This window comes from Rhinolophus sinicus, chromosome 5, assembly GCF_057876585.1.
Source record: "Rhinolophus sinicus isolate RSI-liver-muscle chromosome 5, RSI-T2T, whole genome shotgun sequence".
Lineage (NCBI taxonomy): Eukaryota > Metazoa > Chordata > Mammalia > Chiroptera > Rhinolophidae > Rhinolophus > Rhinolophus sinicus.
In genome coordinates, this window is record NC_142505.1 from 13,107,714 (window position 1) to 13,128,531 (window position 20,818).

At 54.8% G+C, this 20,818-nt stretch overlaps 2 protein-coding genes across 7 annotated transcripts in view; one reads left to right on the forward strand and one right to left on the reverse strand.

Annotated features, from left to right (window-relative positions):
• The first annotated feature begins 83 nt into the window (after positions 1-83).
• CSRNP1 (cysteine and serine rich nuclear protein 1) lies at positions 84-12,230 on the forward strand. 2 transcript variants are annotated; one of them, XM_019727591.3, is made up of 5 exons: positions 84-254; positions 6,594-6,843; positions 8,930-9,189; positions 9,665-9,985; positions 10,082-12,230. In XM_019727591.3, exons 2-5 carry the CDS (start codon positions 6,633-6,635, stop codon positions 11,060-11,062), a joined length of 1,773 nt encoding a protein of 590 aa, XP_019583150.2. In that variant the 5' UTR covers positions 84-254; positions 6,594-6,632; the 3' UTR covers positions 11,063-12,230. The 2 variants fall into 2 exon arrangements, with proteins under 2 accessions (XP_019583150.2, XP_074168695.1); XM_074312594.2 differs by lacking the exon at positions 84-254 and adding an exon at positions 5,372-5,467.
• A 1,852-nt stretch (positions 12,231-14,082) lies between these two features.
• TTC21A (tetratricopeptide repeat domain 21A) overlaps positions 14,083-20,818 on the reverse strand; it is a 32,785-nt gene continuing 26,049 nt past the window's right edge. For 2 of the 5 annotated variants that reach the window (XM_019727596.3, XM_019727594.3), the window contains exons 20-29: positions 19,971-20,159; positions 18,894-19,004; positions 18,107-18,188; positions 17,127-17,277; positions 16,726-16,887; positions 16,396-16,591; positions 16,086-16,310; positions 15,636-15,756; positions 15,399-15,466; positions 14,083-15,308 (exon numbers count right to left, since the gene is read on the reverse strand). In XM_019727596.3, coding sequence (XP_019583155.3) covers positions 15,231-15,308; positions 15,399-15,466; positions 15,636-15,756; positions 16,086-16,310; positions 16,396-16,591; positions 16,726-16,887; positions 17,127-17,277; positions 18,107-18,188; positions 18,894-19,004; positions 19,971-20,159 — 1,383 coding nt within the window. In that variant the 3' untranslated portion in view covers positions 14,083-15,230. The remainder of the gene's footprint in view (positions 15,309-15,398; positions 15,467-15,635; positions 15,757-16,085; positions 16,311-16,395; positions 16,592-16,725; positions 16,888-17,126; positions 17,278-18,106; positions 18,189-18,893; positions 19,005-19,970; positions 20,160-20,818) is intronic. The other 3 variants (XM_074312593.2, XM_019727595.3, XM_074312592.2) reach the window with 2 other exon arrangements.

A 20,818-nucleotide genomic window follows, 5' to 3' on the forward strand; every position in this document is an offset into this window, starting at 1 on the left:
CAGGCGGCCTGGCGGGCGGCCGGGCGTGCGTCAGCGAGGCCGGCCCCGGAGTTTTCCACTGACGACGAGGGCGGAGCGGCGGGCGGGGCTGCGCAGACAGTCTCCCGCCGCCGCCGCCGCTGCCGGACGCGCAGAGCGGAGGGGCCGCTGGGCCGACTGCTGCCGGCCGAGTGAACACAGGGTCGCGGTGCAGACGGCGTCCCCGGCTGGGACGCGGGTCGCGTCGGTGGTTTTGGAGAGCGCCTGGTTCGCAGGTAAGCGCTGTGAGGCTCCGGGCTGGGCTGGACGGGACTTTGGGGAGGGGGTGTCCCGCGCAGGTGGCACTGCTCCTCTGGCCCCTGCCATTTGCCCCCTGCCACCCTGAGCGGACGCGGGGCCAAGGACACCCCAGCTGGGCCCCAAACTGAGCGCCACAGACGGGGTCCGGGGCTGAGAGGCGCAGGTTTTCTGCTCCCCTCCCCCGCCCAGCCTCCGGCACCCCAAGAAGTCGCGGCGCCCCGAGCCCGGTGAGGTGGTGACCGAGCGGAGGCTGTGCGCTGGTGGCGGGGTGACGGGGTGCGCGTGTCCGTGGGTAAGTTTTCATTTGACCCAGTTGCCTGCGAACTTTTCAGAAGTTCCTCGCGTGGCCGGAGCAGGTGACATTTGTCGCCTTCATCCTCGGGCTCCCCCCCGGGGGCGGGTACCAGGGCTGCCGCGCGTGCCCGGCCCCCCTGGGAGGCGGGGATCAGGGAGGGATGAGCGAGGAGTGAGGCTCCGTGAGTCACGGACCCTGGGAAGGAGGGAGGGAGGAGGGATTGTGTTGTACGCTCACCTGTTTGTCAGTTGCCGTCACACGCAGAGACCACCGCTGTGAGTCACGGGCGCAGCTCCCCCGGCCACCCTCGGACACACGTAGGCTCTCTCCCACGCACTTTTTCTCTCCTTTCCAGCACGTACTTCCTCCCGGTCCCCAGTTCCCCCCCACCCCCCCGGGGGCCGTTCCAGAGGCATGCTCTGTGGAGATGCCCACTCCACAGCAACCATCACACAGTTAGTCACAACTGCTCCCCGGCACAGTCACACACTAGCCCACACTTCTGACACAGAGCGTCCCTCCCTGGCTCCACTGCCCACTCGACACCTCCACTCAGATGTGTCAGCTCCCTGAAGTGGAGCTCATCACGTCACCCCCAAACCCTTGACATCACTGCCCTCTGTGGTCTCCACATCCTGAGGTCACCAAGTCTATTCCCTGCTCTCCTGTGCCCTTGTCTTGTCATCTGTCACTCTGGCAGCACGGTTTAACCAGTCACACCCCCTTCAGTCCTAATGCTGAGCTATCTTTTAAAAATGCAAATCTGGTATTGTCACTCCCTACTTAAACCCTGCTGTGGCTTCCTGTGCCCTCAGGCTAAAAGCCAGCCGGGGCGCCCTGGCCACGGAGACCCCGCCTCACGGCCCCTCCCCCCTCCCCATTCTGACTCTCCCTCTCTCAAGTCCCTCATACTTGCTGTGCCCCTTTCTGGAACTCTTCCCACATCCATTCCTGGGACAGACCTGTCTTCACCCTCAGCTGTACCTCTCCTGCCTTACCCCTTCGACCTTTCATTGCAGCACACAGCAGGGTTCGTAAACTTTAATTACACTCCTGCCCACTAACTCAAAGCTTCAAGGGGCGGCACTGGAGTGTCTTGCTCCCTGTATGCCTGAATGCCTGAATAGTGCTTGGCACATCATAGGAGCTCGAGAAATACTTGTTGAATGAATGAATGAGAGTGAAAGAGGCCTCCCTTGGATGGAGGAAGCAGTTGCTGTCAGGTGCCGTTTCCTTGCTGCAGAAGCAATTGCCTCATGTAGCCGGCAAACGTTTGGCACCTACCCAGTGCCAGGCGCTGGAGGCCAAGGCTGAAGAAGTGTCTCCTCCCCCCCGGGATCACTTTCAGAGGAAGGGGTGGGGGAGGGGTGTGCCAAGGCTTCCTGTCTGCCCTCTGGGCTGCCCAGGCTGTTTTTCTAGCCAATCCCAGTGGGGGCCCAAGGTGCTCTGAGGTGCCCTCCCCTTCTCCCAGGAAGTAGTTCTTGAGGGCCTGGGGTCATGTGACCCCAGGTATTGGGGGAAACTGACCCAAGGCTTGGGGCTCGGAGGTTAACGCACACATTCTTCAGATTCTTGGGAGTTGGATGGAGGCACTGAAGGCCCCCTCCCCAATACCAGCTCTTGGCTGGGGGCTGGGGCTTTCGGACTACTGAGATGCACAGAGGAGTGGGCAGGACTTCTCAGAGGCCCTGAGATGTCCCTCTCCTCCCCCCACTCCCCAAATAGCCTTTGTTTGCTTGGTGCCCAGGGTGAGGTGGCCTTCCCTGGGTTCACATAGTGTGGCCTGAGTGTGGAGACAGTTGTGGCGAGTACAGTAAGGAGGTGTGCTCTCCTAGTTGGGCTGTCAGCTCCTGTGTGTGGTGGCAGGAAGGCGCCCTGATTCTCAGGGCCCAGGCAGATCCCGGAAGAAGTCTGGTTCTCTTTGATTCAGGGCCTGTCTCCAGGGCTCCTGGGGGTGTGGTATTTCTGTCTGAGCCAGCTCCTGGGAATTGCTTTTCCTTCCTCCAGGACCCCAGGAGGGGGCTGTGCTCACCCTGGGAACTGTGCCACAGTCGGGATCTTGATTCCTGGGTAGCTGCTGAGGGCCCCTCCCCCACCCTCTGACTCACTGTCTGACACTTTTGGATTCTTCCACTATCTATGTTTCATTCCTTTTTCTGACTTGGCCTCTCCTGGTCTCTGGCAGAGTCTTTTTGTCTCGTCCCCTGCTCCTGCCTCTCTGACTCTGGATTCCCAGGTGGGACAGTGGCTCTTCCCCCTCCCCTTACCGCAAAGGAGTATCAGGGAGGACATTTCATTCCAGGTCTGCAGATGGTGCTGGGGTTCATCACATTACCTGCGGCACTTCTATAGCTTCCCTGTGTCCACCTCTCACCTTAAGTTCCTGTTCTGTAGGTAACCCTGAGGCAGAAGCAAGGTGTCTGGCTTGAACCTGCTTCCTTGACATCTCTGTTTACTCATCTGGAACAGAGAGCCTCCTGAGATACCTGTGTTGGCACCTGCCTGCAGCCTGAGCTTTCTTCTCCTGCCCCCAGAGCCACCCCCCTTCTGGGTACCATTCTTGCTCAAACCCTCTGATGTAGACTGGGGGATGGGCAGGCATGTGCCGACCCTCCCCCCACCCCTCCCTTAATTGTGACAGCAGCAGGTTACACTGACTAGTAGCCACCCCCACAAGAGACTTCATGTGCTTAAATCTTGTTTCTTTGTTTATATATGATATGAAGCGCCCACCTGCCTACCTCAGATGGCCCTCAGGTGCCTTCTGTATGTCATACTACTCTTAGGCATGGGCTCAGTGACAACCAGGCAGAGAGGCCCTCAGCCTGACGGACGGGAAGGAGATGAGCAGTGAGGCGTTTGCAGGGTGGGGGGGGGGGTAAGGGCTGTGATGGGGCATCCCAGGGCCCATGGGAGCCCAGAGAGGCATGTAGTCAGGGAGGGGAGTGGGGCTTTCAGGGAGGGCCTTTTGGAGATGATTTCTAAATGGGGGGGGGGGTTAGGCTAGGTTCCAGCTGTGCAAAGGCTAGGAGGTGAGCGGGGGCACTGCAAGTTCAGCTGGAGTATAAAGTGAGTGGGGAGAGTCTTGCAGGATGAGTGTGGAGAAGAGGCAGCATCTAGGCCTGCTTCAGCGTCTCGGAATTCTGGACTTGACCCTAAGGGGAGCTCCGGAGTGATTCTGAGCATGGGGGTGGCAGATAGATATGTGATTTAATAAGATCACTCTGGCTTCAGGGTAAAGAATGGCTGCGGGGAGAGGACAGGAGTAGAGGCAGGGACATGAGTAGTAGCAATAGGGACAGAAATGTAAGGGTAATAAACTTGTAAAATTATACGTGACATACATAAAATACATGATGTATATGAATCTTACGTGTACAGCTAGACGATTTGTATGGTTTTAGACACCCTTGGAATGACTCACATCCCAGATCAAGATAAACCATTTCTAGACACTCCCCTCCCTGCCCCCCACCACTCTTCTGACTTGTATCGTCACAGATTGAGTCTGCCTTGTTCTTGAGCTTCACTCACCGGTATTCTTGTGGCTGGCTTCTTTTACCCCACACGCTATCAGGGAGATGCATCTGTGTTGTGTGTATCCAGGAGCTCGTTCTTTTTTTCACAGTGTAGAATGACACATTCACTAAACACTTATCACTGTTCTTAAGAACTTGGCGTGTATTGATTCACGTAAACCGCCCAACCCAGTGAGGTTTTAAGACAAAGAATTGGAGTGGTGAGGTTAAGGAACTTGCCCGCGGTCACTCAGCCAATTAAGAGGCAAGCCAGTGTTCCAATGCAGGCTGCCTGGTTCTGGAGCTACAGTTCTCTGCTGGGTGGCCTCCATGATTCCTGACGAGTCTGTGCCTGGCCTTGTGTAGGTTAAATGAGCTAATGTGTACTTCCAGCCCTGGGCAACTCGATGTGGATGGAGGGGGAGGGAGAAAAGAGTTGAAGATGACTGCAGGTTTCTGGCTGGAGTAACTGGGTGGGTGGCAGTGCTGTTACTAAGATAGGGAACACAGGAAGAGGAACAGATGGCACGGGTGGGGGGTTGGGGAATAGAGACAAGGGGTTCGATTTGGGGCCTGCAGACTTTTATGTTTCTAAGGCACAGCCAGGCAGAAATACCAAGTGTTCATTTGGTTTGGGAGGAGGTGTCTGAGGCCTGGGGGTGGGGGTGGTGATTAGGGAGGCGTCCAATACCCTGTAGACAGCATCTGGAGCTTGGGAAAGGATGGGTTCTCCTAGTGGGACTGTGGGGACAGCATGCCTGGGTGTGGTTTGTTCATGTGTGTATGTGTCTGAGTCTCTGGTCTGCATGTGTGTTATATGTATGTATGCCTGGCTCTGGGTCATGAGTTCCCCCATCTCCTGGGAGATCCAGCAAGTCAGCTGGGAGCGGGGTTGTTTTTGTTTGTGGTTTAACCCTGGGAGGCAGGGTACCAATCCTGAGAACCTACCCGTTGAGCAGCCCCCACAGCCCCCGGAAACACCTGTGTGTCCTTCCCCGGCGCCCCCCTCCCCCCCAGCGTGGAGAGTTTGCAAGGAGGGGAGCCACTGTTGCTTCTCTTGTGCCTGGAGGGAGAGGCTGTCCCTGGAAGGAATTTTACCCAGTAAGTCTATCCAATAAGTCAGTTGACAGCACTCACTCCAGGTCTAGGATTCAGTGACTTCGTGGGAGGCTTGGCAAAGGAGCAAGGAGTGTTTAGAAAGGACACCTGAGGAGGGGAGATCACCAGCCTTCTGCTTAGTTTTTCCTGTTCTCGTTTCCTGTGATGGCAGTGGGGGAGGGGCTCCCCAGCACTGGGGCCTCTGCACCGTTTCCCCTTCCTCCTGGTGACCTCCTGGGGGCCCAGCCCTGAGTGCCACCGGACGTGCAGAGACAAGGTATCTGTATGCTCAGCTCTTAGGACTGAGTCCTTGGGAGATTCCCAAGCAGTGGAAGGGACTGTTATTTGCCGTGGCATTTAGGGGAAGGAACCCTGAGTCCCCTCCACTCGGATGGGGCCGGCTAGGCTGTGGGAGTCTGGCTGCCCTCATGCAGAGGGCTGAGACCCTCAAAGGGCCGGCACGAGTGGTGTGTCCTGGGTGACTCCCAAGTCACCAAGCTACAGACGGGAGAGAGTGGGACATTGTTTTAGCAGCTCAGTTTCACTATTTTTTTTTAAGGGGGAAAAATAATTTCCATAGAAAGTTAATTAGAACAAATGGCTAGATATTGGGAGTAGAAGGCAAGATGTAGGTGACTTTTTAAGATCAAACAGGAGATGTATGTGAAAGAGACAAGAAGCCTCGGTGGCTCTGGGTCCCACAGTTAGGCCTGGAGGCAGGGGACTTCTGCGGGGCGGGGGTTTCTGAGGGAAAGTCTGGGCAGCTCCTTCTCAGGAGAGGAGGGGTTCCGGAAAGTCCTGGGTGTGGGAATCGGGGCCAGTGTCAAAGTCAGCCTTTGCCTGGTGTCCTGGTTCGCCTGGCCCTGGAGTGAAGGCTGCAGCTGGGCCTGTGCCTGTGGGTATGCTTGGAGGGAAGGAGGAGGTGGAGGAAGCAGAGCCACTGTACAGGGCTGTGCAGCCTGTCACAGAGGGCCTCACACACACAAAGGCACACAGATGCGAGCTGTGTGAATCACCCAGCCCGTGAGTCAGCCCCGAGGATTCCTGTCGGGGAATGAGCGAGGCCGCGTGGAGGGCTGTCAGTCCATCTGTTGGTCTGGTGTATGTGTGTGTGTGGGTGGGTTGTAGGAAGTAGTGGGGAAGGTGCCTGGCAGTGTCCTGGGAAGGCTTTCAGGCAGAGGGGGTGGGAGACTGCGAGAGCCAGGAGGAGGGTTTGGGCCTGGGTGTTCCATCATCATCATCGTCATCATCATCATCATCATCGTATGCAAAGAAGCCTCCTGCAGATGTGCCTCCTGCAGGGCCTGGGGCAAGAGGGCCTGGGAGGCCGCGGGTGCAAGTGGCAGAGATGATGAGCATGGGCTGCCAATGAGACCAATGAGAGCTTTCTCCTTCCCTTCCAGGCTGTCTGTGCCCAGACCCCACGGCACCCCTGCACCACCATGACGGGGCTGCTGAAGAGGAAGTTTGACCAGCTGCATGAGGACGACTCCTCGCTCTGCTCCTTCTCTTCTCTGTCCTCCTCGGGCCACCGTTCTCTCTCCTGCTCCCCAAGCTCTTCTGTCTCCCCAGCCTGGGACTTGGAAGAGGAGGGCCCCTGGGATCAGATATCCCTGCCTGACCGTGACTTCAGTGGCCCCCAAAGTTTCACCCGTGAGTCCCTTCTCCCCTGGGAGCCCCACACACCCCTTCTTCCTTCCTGAAGATGAAATTAGGAGGCCTGTAACAAAGCCATTCTGGTCTCTGGAGGTCATGCGCCCCATAGCTTTAGCTCCCCTCCCATGCTCTCCACCTTGTCCACTTCCTGGAATACAGTGGTCACTCAGGAATGCCCACTGTCCAGAGGCACTTGGCTAGATTCACCCTTGACCTTAGGACTCCCCTGCTTCGGAGTCCTGACGTTCAGGATGGAGCTCTTCAAATGGCCCTCTGCCTTCCCACCCTGGCTCCTCCCTTCTGTTCCAGTTTCGTTTCTCCAGCTTTCGCCCTGTCCTTCCAACTGCACTCCTGCAGTCCCACGCCCCACACTTCCCCGCCAAGAGGCCTGTCAAGCCGGTCCCTCTCCTGTCAAAATACTGTTTGGCTTTGCCTGAACGTAGTGAAGTGTTTTTTTCCCAGTTATTTTTCAAGCTGGCATGATTCTGATTCCAAACTAAGAGAGATTGCCCTGGAGCAGTGTTTCTCAACCTTACTTTTTATTATCACTCCCCTCCACACCAAGGAGGCCTTTTAGACATTTTTCCCCCCTAATCAACCCCACATGATATATTAATACCACAGAGATGATGTCTGTTTATATGTGGATTATATGTATATCTGCATTTTACATAAAAAAGTGTGATTTTTAGCACATAGAATCTAAGTATATTAACTGACTAAACTACTGTGGGTTTACCCTGGAAATACAAGGATGGTTTAATATTATAAAAGCCAACCGTAGAGCTTACCAAATGACTATGTCGGAGGAAGAAAAACATAAGAGCTCTTGATGCTGGAAGAATATTTGACAAAATGTAATGTTCCTTCTAGATAAGACTCTTGGTAAGATGGGAATAAGTGAATTCTACTTAAATGGTTTAAAAAAAAAAAAATTGGTTTCAACCCAAAAGCTGATTCTGATTAGTGAGGAAATACTGGACGCAGTCCCACTAAGCCAGGAACAAGAGGAGGACGCTGTCTGTCATCATTGTTGGTTAACATTGTTCGGGAAGCGCTAGCCAATTCAGTTCCCTAAGAGAGTAAGAGTTTTCTGTATTGTGTTGGCACAGGCAAAACTGCCATTATTTGCAGATGGCTGGCTACCTGGTAAATTCAAGAATAGGAACAGAAAACCTTTTAGAAGCGAATACCCTCAGGTAGTTGGGTACGAAATTAATATATTGAGTTATATGGAATTGCCAATATTCAACTATTTTATGGTAATTTCTTATGCTTCAACCTAATAAAAAGCAATAATATACCAGTATATGTATTGAATATATACAACCAATAACTTATGAAAGGAAGGCTGTTCTAAGCCTGTTGCAAAACACAGAAGCTATAAAGGAAAAGATCGATATATTTTTGACTACATAAACCTTAGAAATCATTTTGTAAAATGCCATGAACAAAAATAAAAGACTAAAAGATTTTCACAGATAGGCCAGACAGATGGTTAATGTCTCTACCCTGGTTTCCCAAAAATAAGACCTAGCCGGACAGTCAGCGCTAATGCGTCTTTGGGAGTAAAAATTAATATAAGACCGGGTCTTATATTAATTTTTGCTCCCAAAGACGCATTAGCGCTGACTGTCCAGCTATAAGACCCGATTTTATATTAATTTTTGCTCCCAAAGATGCATTAGAGCTGACTTTCCGGCTAGGTCTTATTTTTTTGGGAGACACGGTAATATCATATATAAAGAAGTCCTATAAATCATTCAAAAAAAACCTATAGAAAACTGTACAAGGGACCTGTAAATGGCTAATAAAGATGGGAAAGATGTTGAATTTCACAAATGCTCTCATTTGGACTGGTGAGTAGCAATAAGGCAGTGTTGGCATAGGGGTGGTGTGTTTAGTTTTACCATCTCCAATCCTAGCCAGGCTGGCTCCTAAATTCAGATCCATTTCTTTGTTGGGGTGGGAGGACAGAGGAGGAGGTATGAGGAGAGACAGACAGTTCAGCCTCATCTTCCAGGGGGTTGTGCTGTGCCTCCCAGAGAACTCATGCCCTACCCCCTCCCTGTCTGCTTTCCAGCTCTTTCTATCCTGAAGCGGGCTCCCCGGAAGCGCCCGTGCCGCGTAGCCTTCGATGGCATCACCGTCTTCTACTTTCCTCGGTGCCAGGGCTTCACCAGCGTGCCCAGCCGTGGTGGCTGCACTCTAGGTATGGCCCCTCGCCACAGTGCCTGCCGCCGCTTCTCCTTGGCCGAGTTTACCCAGGAGCGAGCCCGGGCACGGCGCGAGAAGCTCCGCCAACGCTTGAAGGAGGAGAAGCTGGAGGTGCTTCGATGTAAGGTAAGCAGACTCCACTCCAAGGCCCACACAGTAGGGCAGCTCCTGAAGTCCTAGCCTTGAGGGGTGGGGCATCACGGGCGGGTGCCGGTTTGCTCATTATGGATTTGGGGAAAAAGGCCAGTAATTGCTTGGTCAGGGTCTGTTGCTTGGATTAGCTGCAGACGGAGTGGGGTGTGCAAGGTATCGGGTTTGCTGCAGGGCCTGAATCTGTCTGACCTCACTGGGGAGGGAAATGCAGAATGGATGGACATTGGAGGTTGGTGTATCTGTCTGGCTTGGGAGGGCGTTTGTCCGTGCACTGGGGAAGGGCATGAACAGGAAATCTCTGCAAATGCCGTGAGGGCAGTGTTCTGAGCTGTCCCACAGTGCTCAGTGCAGAGTAAGCACATCGGGAGGGTTTGGCTGATGACTGATGGCTGTGGGGACTACAGACCGTGTATGTGTGTACTACTTACATCCCTCCTTCTTCCCGCAGACGCAGCTTGCAGAGTCGGGGGTACCTGAGACGGAGGCTGGCCTGCCACTGACAGTAGACACTATTGATGACGCCTCTGTAGAAGAGGAGTTGGCAGCGGCTGTGGCCGGTGGCCAGTTAGAAGAAATGACCTTCCTACAGCCCTACCCAGCCCGGAAGCGGCGGGCCCTGCTGCGGGCTGCTGGTGTACGGAGGATCGATCGGGAGGAGAAGCGGGAGCTGCAGGCTCTGCGTCAATCCCGGGAGGATTGTGGCTGTCGCTGCGATAGGGTCTGTGACCCTGAGACCTGCAGCTGCAGCCTGGCGGGCATCAAGTGCCAGGTACGGTGGCCGGACTGGGCTGGGAAGGGGAGCCTAAGCTTGGGGGCTTCTCTGGGCTGCAAAGGATCCTCACTGGTTCCTCTTCTTTCTCTGCAGATGGATCATACGGCATTCCCCTGTGGCTGCTGCAAGGAGGGCTGTGAGAACCCCAAGGGCCGTGTGGAATTTAATCAGGCGCGGGTTCAGACCCATTTCATCCACACGCTCACCCGTCTGCAGCTGGAGCAGGGGGCTGAGAGCCTTGGGGAGCTGGAGGCCCCTGCCCAGGGTGGTCCACCCAGCCCTGGTGAGCAGGTCCTGGCCCCTCCTTTCCCACTGGCCAACTCCCCTCTGAGCAGTGAGCTGGGAGACCACAGCTGCAGCAGCGACATGACTGATTGCTCCACAGCATCGGGCGCTAGCGAGGCCCCCGACAGCCCTGCCCACCCGGCCCTGCCTGGCCCTGGCTTCCAGCCTGCCGCGGATGACGATAGCCTCGAGCGGATCCTGAGTTTCAGTGACTCTGACCTGGGTGGAGAGGAGGAGGAAGAGGAGGAAAGGGGTGTGGGGAGCCTCGACAACCTCAGCTGCTTCCACCTCGCTGATATCTTCGGTACTGGTGACCCCGGCGGCCTGGCTAGCTGGACCCACAACTATTCCAGCTCTAGCTTCACATCCGGCATTCTGGATGAAAATGCCAACCTGGATGCCAGCTGCTTCCTAAACGGTAGCCTTGAAGGGTTGGGAGAAGGCGGCCTCCCTGGCAGCTCCGTGCCGCCCAGCATGGACGCCGGCCAGAGCAGCTCAGTGGACCTCAGCTTGTCGTCCTGCGACTCCTTCGAGCTGCTCCAGGCCCTGCCAGACTATAGTCTGGGGCCTCACTACACCTCTCGGAAGCTATCCGACAACCTGGACAACTTCGAGACACCCCACTTTCCCTTTCCTGCCTTTTCCCCACCTGGGGACGCCAGTGTTTGCTTCCTGGAGTCCATCATGGGCTCGTCCGAACCAGCTGCCGAGGGCCTGGCTCCCTTCATGGACAGCCAGCTGTTTGAGGACACCGCCCCAGCGTCTCTGGTGGAGCCTGTGCCTGTGTGAGGACTAGGGTGCCTTGTCCCGGCCCCAAGAGCCCTGTTGCTGCTGTATTATAATTTGGGGGCTCCCCGGGGTCTGTATGTAACAGTCTCCCATTGGCTGACTCACCCACCTGGGCACTCCTAATTCTCATGCAACACTCTGGATTTATTTATTTTTTTAACTTTCCGTGCTGAAGAGAGGGTGGGAGGGGGCTTCCGCCTTCAGCCCCCCTCGGCCACACAGTCTCTTCCACTTCCACAGCACATGCCAAGAAGAGGAGGACATATGGCTCCCCTGGAGCTTTGCAGACCCCTTTTTGGTCTTGTATGATATTTCTTAGCCCAAAGACAGGGCTGGAATCAGCCACTTCCTGCTTCTGCCACCCTGAGCCGTGGTCCCCTGGGTGGCTGAATCCTCTGGACTGTGAAGACTATAATTTATTTCCATAATTTATTTGGAGACTAGGTGGCTTAGGCTTCTGTCTGGCTGGTGGGCAATGCTGGGGTGGGTGGGGCACAGACCCCATGAGCCCCTTTTGCCTTGTAGTCCTGCAGCCCTGCCCTACGTGGTCTCAGGTGTAGACCAGGTGTGGATTTGAGCCCTGTGTCTACTGTGGCAGCTGCCTGGCTCCAGATGGCTGAGCAGGCAGGGGCTGACCCGGGACAGTGTCCAGGCAGGGGAGGGGCTGGGCTGACCAATCGTGACCAAAACCCTCTTCTACCCTGCTCAGCCCCCTCTGCTTCTTGTCCTCTGCCCCATCTCTCCCCTCCTGCAAAGGCCACAGCCTGTCTTCCTGGCCCATCAATGTAGGAGGGGGAAACAGGAGGCCCAGAGACGGCAAGGGACTTGCCTCAGGGCCCACAGCATGCCCCTGACAACTCAGGGCTTTCTGGGCACTGCACTCCAGCCCGGCCCACCTACCTGTGCCCCCAAGGCCAGTTGGCCAGGGCAAGGGGTGGCTCCTTAGGGCTTCTATGCCCATCATTTGCTGATGTTGAATTTTGTACCATAATTTCTACATTGTCCCTGAGTATTAGAACTATAATTTATTCATATTTCTCTGTGTCTGTGCCAAGAAGACCAGGCTCTGGGCCTGCCCTCTTGCCCAGGAGGCCTTGCCAGCCTGTGTGCTTGTGGGAACACCTTGTACCTGAACTTACAGGTACCAATAAAGAGGCTCTATTTTTAACGGTATGGTCTGTATTTGTGGGACAAGTAGGAGCACACGTACACCCTGAGGAGGGAGGGGGAGATAGGCCCTGCCGATCTCAATGTGGACACTGAGGCTGGGGGGGGGGGGGGCTGTAGGAGTGGGGGGTGCAATACTCTGGGCCTCCTTCCATGTAGGCCAGTCAACCTGGAGACAGAAAACCTGCTAAGAAAGGCTGGCCAGGCACATGGAGCAGTTTTTCCCTTTGGATGAACCCATCTCTCTCCAGCAGTCTCCTGGGGTGGTGGTGGGACAGCAGCAGGGCAGTCTTCAGAGACAGGCTGTCTGCTTGGATGGCTGAGGGTACACTCCCCAGTCACCCACACTGAGCTGGGGCCTGGTCCTGAGGATGGTCACCGATCCCCAGGTGGAGGCAGGCAGTGGGATGGGGTGGGTGGACACCTTGCATGGGCTTGAGCACCGGGCACCAGAAGCTGTAGAACTTTATCCCCCTGCACCAGCCAGACCTGTCTGTCCTGTCCCAGGCAGCCTGGGCTGCAGGCCAGAGGAGCAGGCTGCAGTCTGCCCCAGTCTGCCGGCCTTGCTCCTCAGGCCGACCTCCCCTTTAGGCAGGGGAGGGGGACCAAACACGAAGACCTGACTTGGGTCTCCTTTTCTTGTCCTAATTCTCTGTCTCTTGGTCTGGGCTGCGCTCCCTTATTTCATCTCTGGTTTACTGGTTAAGAACAGGACCCAGAGTGCCGGGTTGGAATCCCAGCTCTTCTACTCCCCAGTGAGGTGCCTCACACAAACTATTCTCCGTCTCTACCTGGGTGTCCTCAATATTGTACAAATAGCACTGCTCACCTCACAAGCTTGTTCAGTTCATATATACACAGCTCTTAAAAGAGTGCCTGGAACATGCAAGCCTCATGTGCATCTTTGTGACTTCCGTTCTGTTTTCTTGTTTTTGCCTCTATTTCTATGTTTTAGCCTTTATTTTTTTTGCCAGTTCTGTCACCTTGCAGGTATCCGTCTCTTGCCTCTGGACATGGCCACATGGCCATTTCGTCAGTGGCCACTAGAGGACTCATGGCCTGGAATCTGGCCTACCTGTAACAAGCTTAGGCCCGGACAGCCAGGTCTTAGGCTTCTCAGGGTGGACTACCCTGGTACATTCAGTTGTCCTGTCTCCCTTCTCACTGGTCCCTGGGAATCCTTTTGCAGTTGCTGCTTCAGCATGCAGGATCCAAAAGCTGGATCTCCCCAAGGGCCGTGAGGCTTTGCTCTGACTAGCCTGGGGTCTGGATGGCAGCCCCCAGCAGCTCCAATACCCTGGCTGGAAGCCCCTAGAGGCTCCTGCTGTGGACAGCCCATGGCTAGACTGAATCTGCCCATCGAGAGGGTCACTTCTAGGCTTTTTTAAAAAAGATAAAGACAACTTAGGGTTTACAGCAATAAAAATGTGATTAACGCACAATCCTTAGACAGCCTCCTTCTCCATACAGACAGACCTGTCCCTCAACACAACCCGCCCCAAGAAACTGGGTTGTAAAGTACATCATAATAAATAGGGCTGGTTTCCCATAAGATGATGGTAGTAACCTGGGGAAAGCATTCCAGGTCATTGACTCATACCAAGAGGCCATGCACGTGACCACAGTATGCTATAGAAACAAGGCTCAACAGCCATCAAGGACAACTCGGGCTGTTCTAAAAGGGACCCTTATTTATACCCGTTCACTGTTCCCAAATCTTAGCCACCAGACAACTTCTCTTGAAAACTCTGCCATATCTGCATTCTACTGATACTAAGTATTTCACTTTATATCAATTATGTCCATATGCTTAAAAGTTAGAGCCATGCTATGTAACAAAACCCACAGATTCATGAGTTTGTTGTGCTATTTTTCTCCATTATGTAAAAATATTTAAACACATAATGATTACACTTTACAATGTTTGCTGAATATCGTTGGCAGGGATTCGTACCATGATTTGGGAACACACAGATCTAGTCTAATTTCCTGCCATAGATGGGGACACCAAGACCCAGAAAGGGGCAGGAAGGGTCTTGGGAAGGTCACGCAGGGAGATTCTAGACCTCCTGACTCCCAGTTCTGAGTTCCTTCCCCTGAGGTCAGACTGGCCCATTATTGCCATCCTGAAAAACAGGAAGAGAGGCCCTGGGAGCACAGCAAAGGTGACCTCTATCACCCTCTTGCCACTTACAATTAACATTATCCATCTAAATAGGGACCACTGCTTTTGTCCCCTTAGGTGTTAAAAGGGTTTCTGGAGGATGAATTGGTGAGTTGGCCAGTGTCTTTCACAAAAGCTGAAGTGGGAAGTAATTTTTCTTGGCATGTACTCCGCTGCATCAGGCAAGGGAAATCAGGTTTCCCCAAACCCGTGAGACTAGCAGAGGCCAGCTGAAAACTTGGGGAGGAGGAGACAGAATGCATGGGACGGAGTAGGCCAATGACCCTCGCTACCTGCAGGATGACAGTGTCCCTCACACAGCGCCTCAGCTGTGGGGACCTTGTACAGTGGGTCCTCCTGTCTGGACCCACTACCGGGGCAGCCGCAGTGAGCAGCATGGCAGGCAGGAGCGCTGTTTCTTTAGCTCCAGGATTCAAGGGACCAAACAGGAGAGGGGAGGTATTTCTGGCCTGACGTAACAATAGTAAAATAGTTGTAGGGTATTTTATTTTAAACCACCTCTTTGTTTCCCATCTGCCCCCTCAGAGAGTCTGGGATAAAAGTGGGGTCTGTTAGAAGGTACCCAGTGAGCCCAGCAGAAGCTAAGTTGGTTGATGTCTTTGTTCCCTAGAGGAAAATTGCTTCTTGTGCCTTAAAAACATAAAGCTTTGGGCTGCGCCTTAGACCAGATAAGGCATGATCCAAATAAATCACTCAATATAAAAATGGGGAAGAACATGTAATTTTCTGAATCTCTTCTCCACTGACCCACATCCCACCCCCTCCATGAAATTTCCATAGGCTGATGGCTTCCAACCACCCCATCTCTAACCACAGCTACGGCCTCAGAGACCCTTGGGCCTTTTCCAAAATTTCTTCTCTGATTTTGGGGTAGTTGGGGTGCTCCCTTAGGACCTAAGACAGAGAGAGAAAGGGGGTGAGACACTAGGCAGGGCTCCCTGCCACTACACAAGGCCACTGCACAGAGCCCCCCCACAGGCTTACCTTGTGGCAGACTTCAATGGCCTCCACGAATCTCTTGGCCTTCAAGTAGTTGAATGCCAGTTTGAAGCCTGTCCAAGGGCAGGGAGAACACAGATAGTAGGTGGCCCGCAGATGACCTGAGAACCCCTCTGGCTCCCACAACAGCCGGAATACAGGCCTGGGGTTCTGGGGTGGGGGTGGGGGTCATCCTGCCCGGCTACCTCCCGCACCCACGTGCACCTTGGCTGGCTGCCTTACCAATGGCAGGGTTGGCATGATGACTGTACTTCCAGGCCAGCTCGTAGTTGGTGGCTGCGTCCTTGTAGGACTGCTCCTTCTCCATGATAAAGCCCATGTACTCATAGGCCTTGCAGCAGGACTGCAGAGAAAGCTGGTCAGAGCCTCTATGGAGAGGAAGCCCCATCTGGTCCTAGCGTCTGGGCACCCGCAGCCTGTCTGCCCCAACACCCGTCCTGGACCGACTGAGCCCTGCAGGCCCCTGGACCCTTGAATCCTTCCCTACTCCCTCCCTCATCGCTGACTGCCAGACCCAAGGCGCCTTTTCTTGCCTTGCCCGTGCTCCCATCCTGCTCTTCTCGTCCTGTTCCTACCCCGCATCTGCTCTGCCCCCAGCGCCACTCGAGCCTCCTGGCCTGCCTAGGCCCGGCGTCCCCCACGCCCACCACCCTGACGGCCGCGCGCCCTCGCCTTGTTGTAGTGCACGCAGCGCCGCAGCAGCTCGGAGGCGAGGTCGAACTTGCCGCCCTGGCAGTAGATGTCGGCCAGCAAGAGCCAGCTTTTCTCCAGGTCCTCGGCCTCAGCTAGAGCCCATGGGGCCTTGGCCAGACGCTTCAACTGCGTGCGCGCCTTCGGGATCTGCTTCAGCAGCACGTAGGCCTGCGCCACGGCCAGCAGCGCGGGGACGCTGTCCTTCTGCGTGCGAGGTGGGAAGCAGGCGTCCGAGCTGGGATCTTCGGTCACCCACACCCCCGACCCCTCCCCCCGCCAGCCGGCGCACCTCTGCCTGCGCCATATCGATGAAGGTGCCCAGCGCGGACTCCACGTTCGCCTTCTCCCCAGTGGCCAGCAGGCAGAGGCCTTGTAGCAGCCGCAGCTGGGTCTGGCCCCAGCTGGGGTGCGGGTAGAACTCACGCAGCAGCTTCTCCGCGGTCCTCACGCCCTCCTGCTGTTCCGACTCCTTCCTGCCAGGGGAGCTGCAGACTTTGGGCTAGCCACAGGCCACCAGCCTGCCCACGCGGCCCTCATCTGGCCTGGGCCTAGAGGCCGCAGGCTCTCCCCGCCTTCCCCGGGGTCCTGCCCTGCCCTTGGGGACCCGTTGGGCCCTTACTTGCTCTCAGACACCAAGTTCTCGAATGCCTCTCCGCCCACGATCTCGTTGTCTGGGTTCAGACAGATCTGTACCATGTAGTAGGTGGCTCTCTGGCCCCAAGTGCTGTCCTTACGGGCTTTGTTTAGGAACTTTAGGGCTTCGTTGGGGTGCCCTATGTGCCTACAGTACAGGAGAGGAACACCAAAACTCAAATGGGGAAACTGAGGCCCAAGGAGTGCAGGGATGCACAGGGGCCACTCCATGGGTCTGCACACAGCAGGGGCTGGGTCTCTGGTTCCCCTGCCCCCTGGTCTGGAAGCTGAATCTCTGCTTCACTCGTGCTGAGCAAAAGCCCAGGGTGTCTCTTAGGGAGAGAGCTTCCAGCAGGTACCTGCCTAACACACCCACTCCCAGCTCACCAGCAATAGATGCCTGTGCAGTAGTTGAACCCTGGCTCCAAACACACTCGGCTGGACATCTTCTTGGCCAAGTCAAAGAAGGCAGGGGCATCTTCAAGTTTGCCACTTCTTCGTAGCAAATCGATTAGTTTATTCAATATAGGAAACTTATCTAAAATAAGAGAGCAGAGATCTCCAGGCTGGGAGAAGCAGGGAGGACCAGGGGACACTGCCCACCTGGGCTGAGCAGGGACATTCCAGCGGCTCCAGTGTCTTCACTGGTCTCCAGTGTTGAGAGAATAATAATAATGATGCTTAAAAAGAGTAATCATAAAAGCTAACACTTATATTGTACCTGGTATTAAGTGTTTTACCTGCATCTTAAATATACAATGAAGTAGTTACTCTAATTGTTCCCATTTTACAGATGAGGAAATGAGACACAAAGAAGGTAAGTGATCTGCCAAAGGTTACACAGCTGATAAGTGGAACAGCAGGATTGAGACCTAGACAGTCTGGCTCCAGGACCCGCACTCCTAACAGCTGCGATCTGCTGGGCCTCTGAGCAGACTCTGCTGTGGGGCTCCTGTGTCTGGCGCCTTCCCCAACAAGAAGGGGTGGTTTTATGCTGTAGTGAGAGGCAATGGAGCTACATTTCAGGGGAGAATTTCTAGCTACTTTCAGGTGGCTGTGACCTCCGAAGGGGACTTATGACGATCCCTGGTGTCTGTGATTTGGGGACAGACAGGCTGTCCTGGGTCCAGTGCCAAGTACTGCCCTGTCTGAGACCAGGAACTGGCCCCGTGGACTCGAGAAGGACCAGCACGTTCTACTGTGGCTTTATCAGTTTCCTGCCTCTCTGGGAACAATCAGAGAGGAAGGGGCTTCCTCTACCCAGTCAGGAAGGAGGGGAGAGGGCCCACCCTTCTGGGGAGAGCAGCCCTTGCTTGGTGGGAACTGACACAGGCAGGCTCAGTGGGCAGTCTCCATGCAAACACTACCTGGCGCTTTCTCCAGGATTTGGCGGTAGAGATCGATGGCAGCTTCATATTTCTGTTTTCTAAACATCAGATCGGCCATCATCTATGAGAAAACACACAGTGCTCCAGAATTCCTGACAGCAGCTTGTATGGATGTCAGGGAAGACTGAAAGGGAGAGGGGTAAGAAGGGTAGGTGAAAGAGGATTTCTGAGGTACCCTCACTGGGCACTAGGAGAAGCTGCCACAGGAGGAGTCCAGAAGGGAGGGCCTGCCTGGGGGAAAGGGGCAGGCCTGGGGTGAAGATGGGAGTGGGAAAGTAAGTCCAGTGGGAGACACCAATGGGACCTTTTGATAGGTAGTAGAACCAGCCCCTTTACCCATGTCTGAGGACTGCCTGCTCCAGGCAGTGGAGGGAGAATGGGGGTCCCCTCCGCTGCGGGGTGGCCCTGGAGGTGGCATGGGTGATAGGGTGGAGAGAAGTAGGACTTGGGAGGGGCTTTCCTCATGCACTTCCCCAAGCCCCAGGAGCCCATCCCACCCTTGCCTTCACTGACAGTGGGTGTGGTTTCCCCTGGAGTGAATCAACCTCACCGCCTCCCCTAAGTTGGCCCAGGAGGTGGATGCTGCCCTCTGCTGCCAGCCCACCCCTCCGATCTGAAAGATGGCAGATTCACGCGGAGTCTCATCTGCCTGACAGCCTCTCAGAGCCGGGTCAGCCAGGCATGGAGGTTATGGGGCTAGGAAGCAGCCTGAATTGGTCACAGGGACCTTGGAGAGGGCAGGGAAGAGGTCCAGACGTCCTCTTACCATGGAGGCGGTCTCATGGTTCTTCTCGGTCTGCAGGAGGATGGCACAGTGCTGTTTACACAAGTCCAGGTGCCCCTGGAGCAAGTAGAGCCGTGCCAGTTCCAACACCACCTGGAACAAGAACAGAGATAATAAACTAACCAATGAGCATCAGGGGAAACTCAGGCACTGACGCCTTGTTCGTGCATACCCCATTTCTATCAGCTCTGCCTTCAAAATATGGCTTGAATCCCTTGGGATAATGGCCCACCCCTTCTCCCACTCAATACTCCAGTCATACCATGCGTTTTACTAACTGCTCTGTGAAAACTGGGGGCTGGTTACCTCGTATTCATCCTTCGGCTTCGGCTCTGACCTTACCTCCTCTGGGAAGCCCTCTGTGCCCCAGAGTCTTGGACAGTTACCCTTCTTCAGAGTTCCTGTAGTGTCCTGACCCACATACAGGCATGGATCACATGGTATTAGAACTGCATGTGTACTTGTCTATACCCGCTTGCATGACGGCAATGTATGGGCAGGAACCACGTCTTGCCCCACTGTGTCTGCAGGGCCTAACATAGTACTGGCACGTATTGGAAATCTTTAAATGAGGGCACATTAAATGAATGAATAGCTCTGTCACTAAGCCCTTCACTTACTCTCTTAGCATAAACTCCAGCTGTCACTTCCTATCTGGAGCCATACCTCCCTCAGGACTCGGAACCTCCTTGGAAGCTTAGCCTGGGCTTTATGCCCAAAGAGCCCCTAGCAGCCACACTCTCATTGTCTCCCCACTTCCAAGGGGGACCGGAAGACACCTGACTAACACAGCTTTCAGCAATGTCTTCCCCACTTCACCCTCCACTAATGGCTGTCCAAAGTGGGCCTTCCCAGCCTTGCTCCAAGGGCTGTGGTGGGGAGGGGGGAGCCTTGGGGTCAACTAGAGCAGGCTCCCCACACCAGGGGTCCCCACACCAGGTGTACACCTGAGCTCCTCAGGGAGGTACAGAGAAGGCACTGGCCTCTGCCCTGGCCAGGGAGCGCTGCACAGCATCGCACCCCAAGAGAAGAAGCAGGGTCCGGCTTTGAGGACCACACCTTATTGTCAGTGGGCGAGTAGGAGAGAGCATCCTTGTAAGACCGCACTGCCTTGGCATACTCCTTCTCCTCCAGGTAATGCTCCCCAAACTGGACGCAGATGGACGCTGCCAGTTGCTTCTCGGAGGGGATCCTTTCTGGTTGCTCCAGTGGAACACGCTTCAGTATCCGAGACTGGAGGTCCATGGCCTGGGGAAAGCAGTGAACGCAGGGTCAGAAACCCAGAGGCAGATGTGCCAGACCTCAGGCCAATTCACAGCAAGTCGCCACTTCTCTTTTCAGAGCCTGGAGTGTTATAAAGGGCATCTCAAGTGCCCTTGAGCAAATCTGGGTCACTCTGGACAGGCAAGGCCACTGGCTGAGTACTTGGGAGGCAAGCTGGCACTGCCTCTGGGGCAGGAGCAGAAGCAAAGGCACTCAAACAAAACACTCTATTGTACCTGACTTGTTTACCTATTTCCATCACACCTTGGCACTCACTATGTCTAATTTGCTTCGGCTGTCCTACAGGCTACAACAAGCACACAGTAGGTGTTCAAAGCAGGCTGTGTTTTGATGGATGCATTTGTTTGGAATATTGTCCTGCTAGGAATTTGAGGCAGCCCCCACAACTGTCCACGACATATAATGACCAAGCGAGTAACCAGAGAGCATCGAGGCTTTAAATGATGACGCCAGTGTTAAGTTTCAGAAAGAGGGCACAAATCAACCCATTAGCTCCCTGAAGGCCAAACAGAGGAATGGGAACCCCGTGGGAAACAAGGGAATAAACCCAGCAGTCAGAGAGTGGGCTTCCCCTCTACAACCACAGAACGTACCCCAGAAACAAGTAACAGGCGGCACCCTTG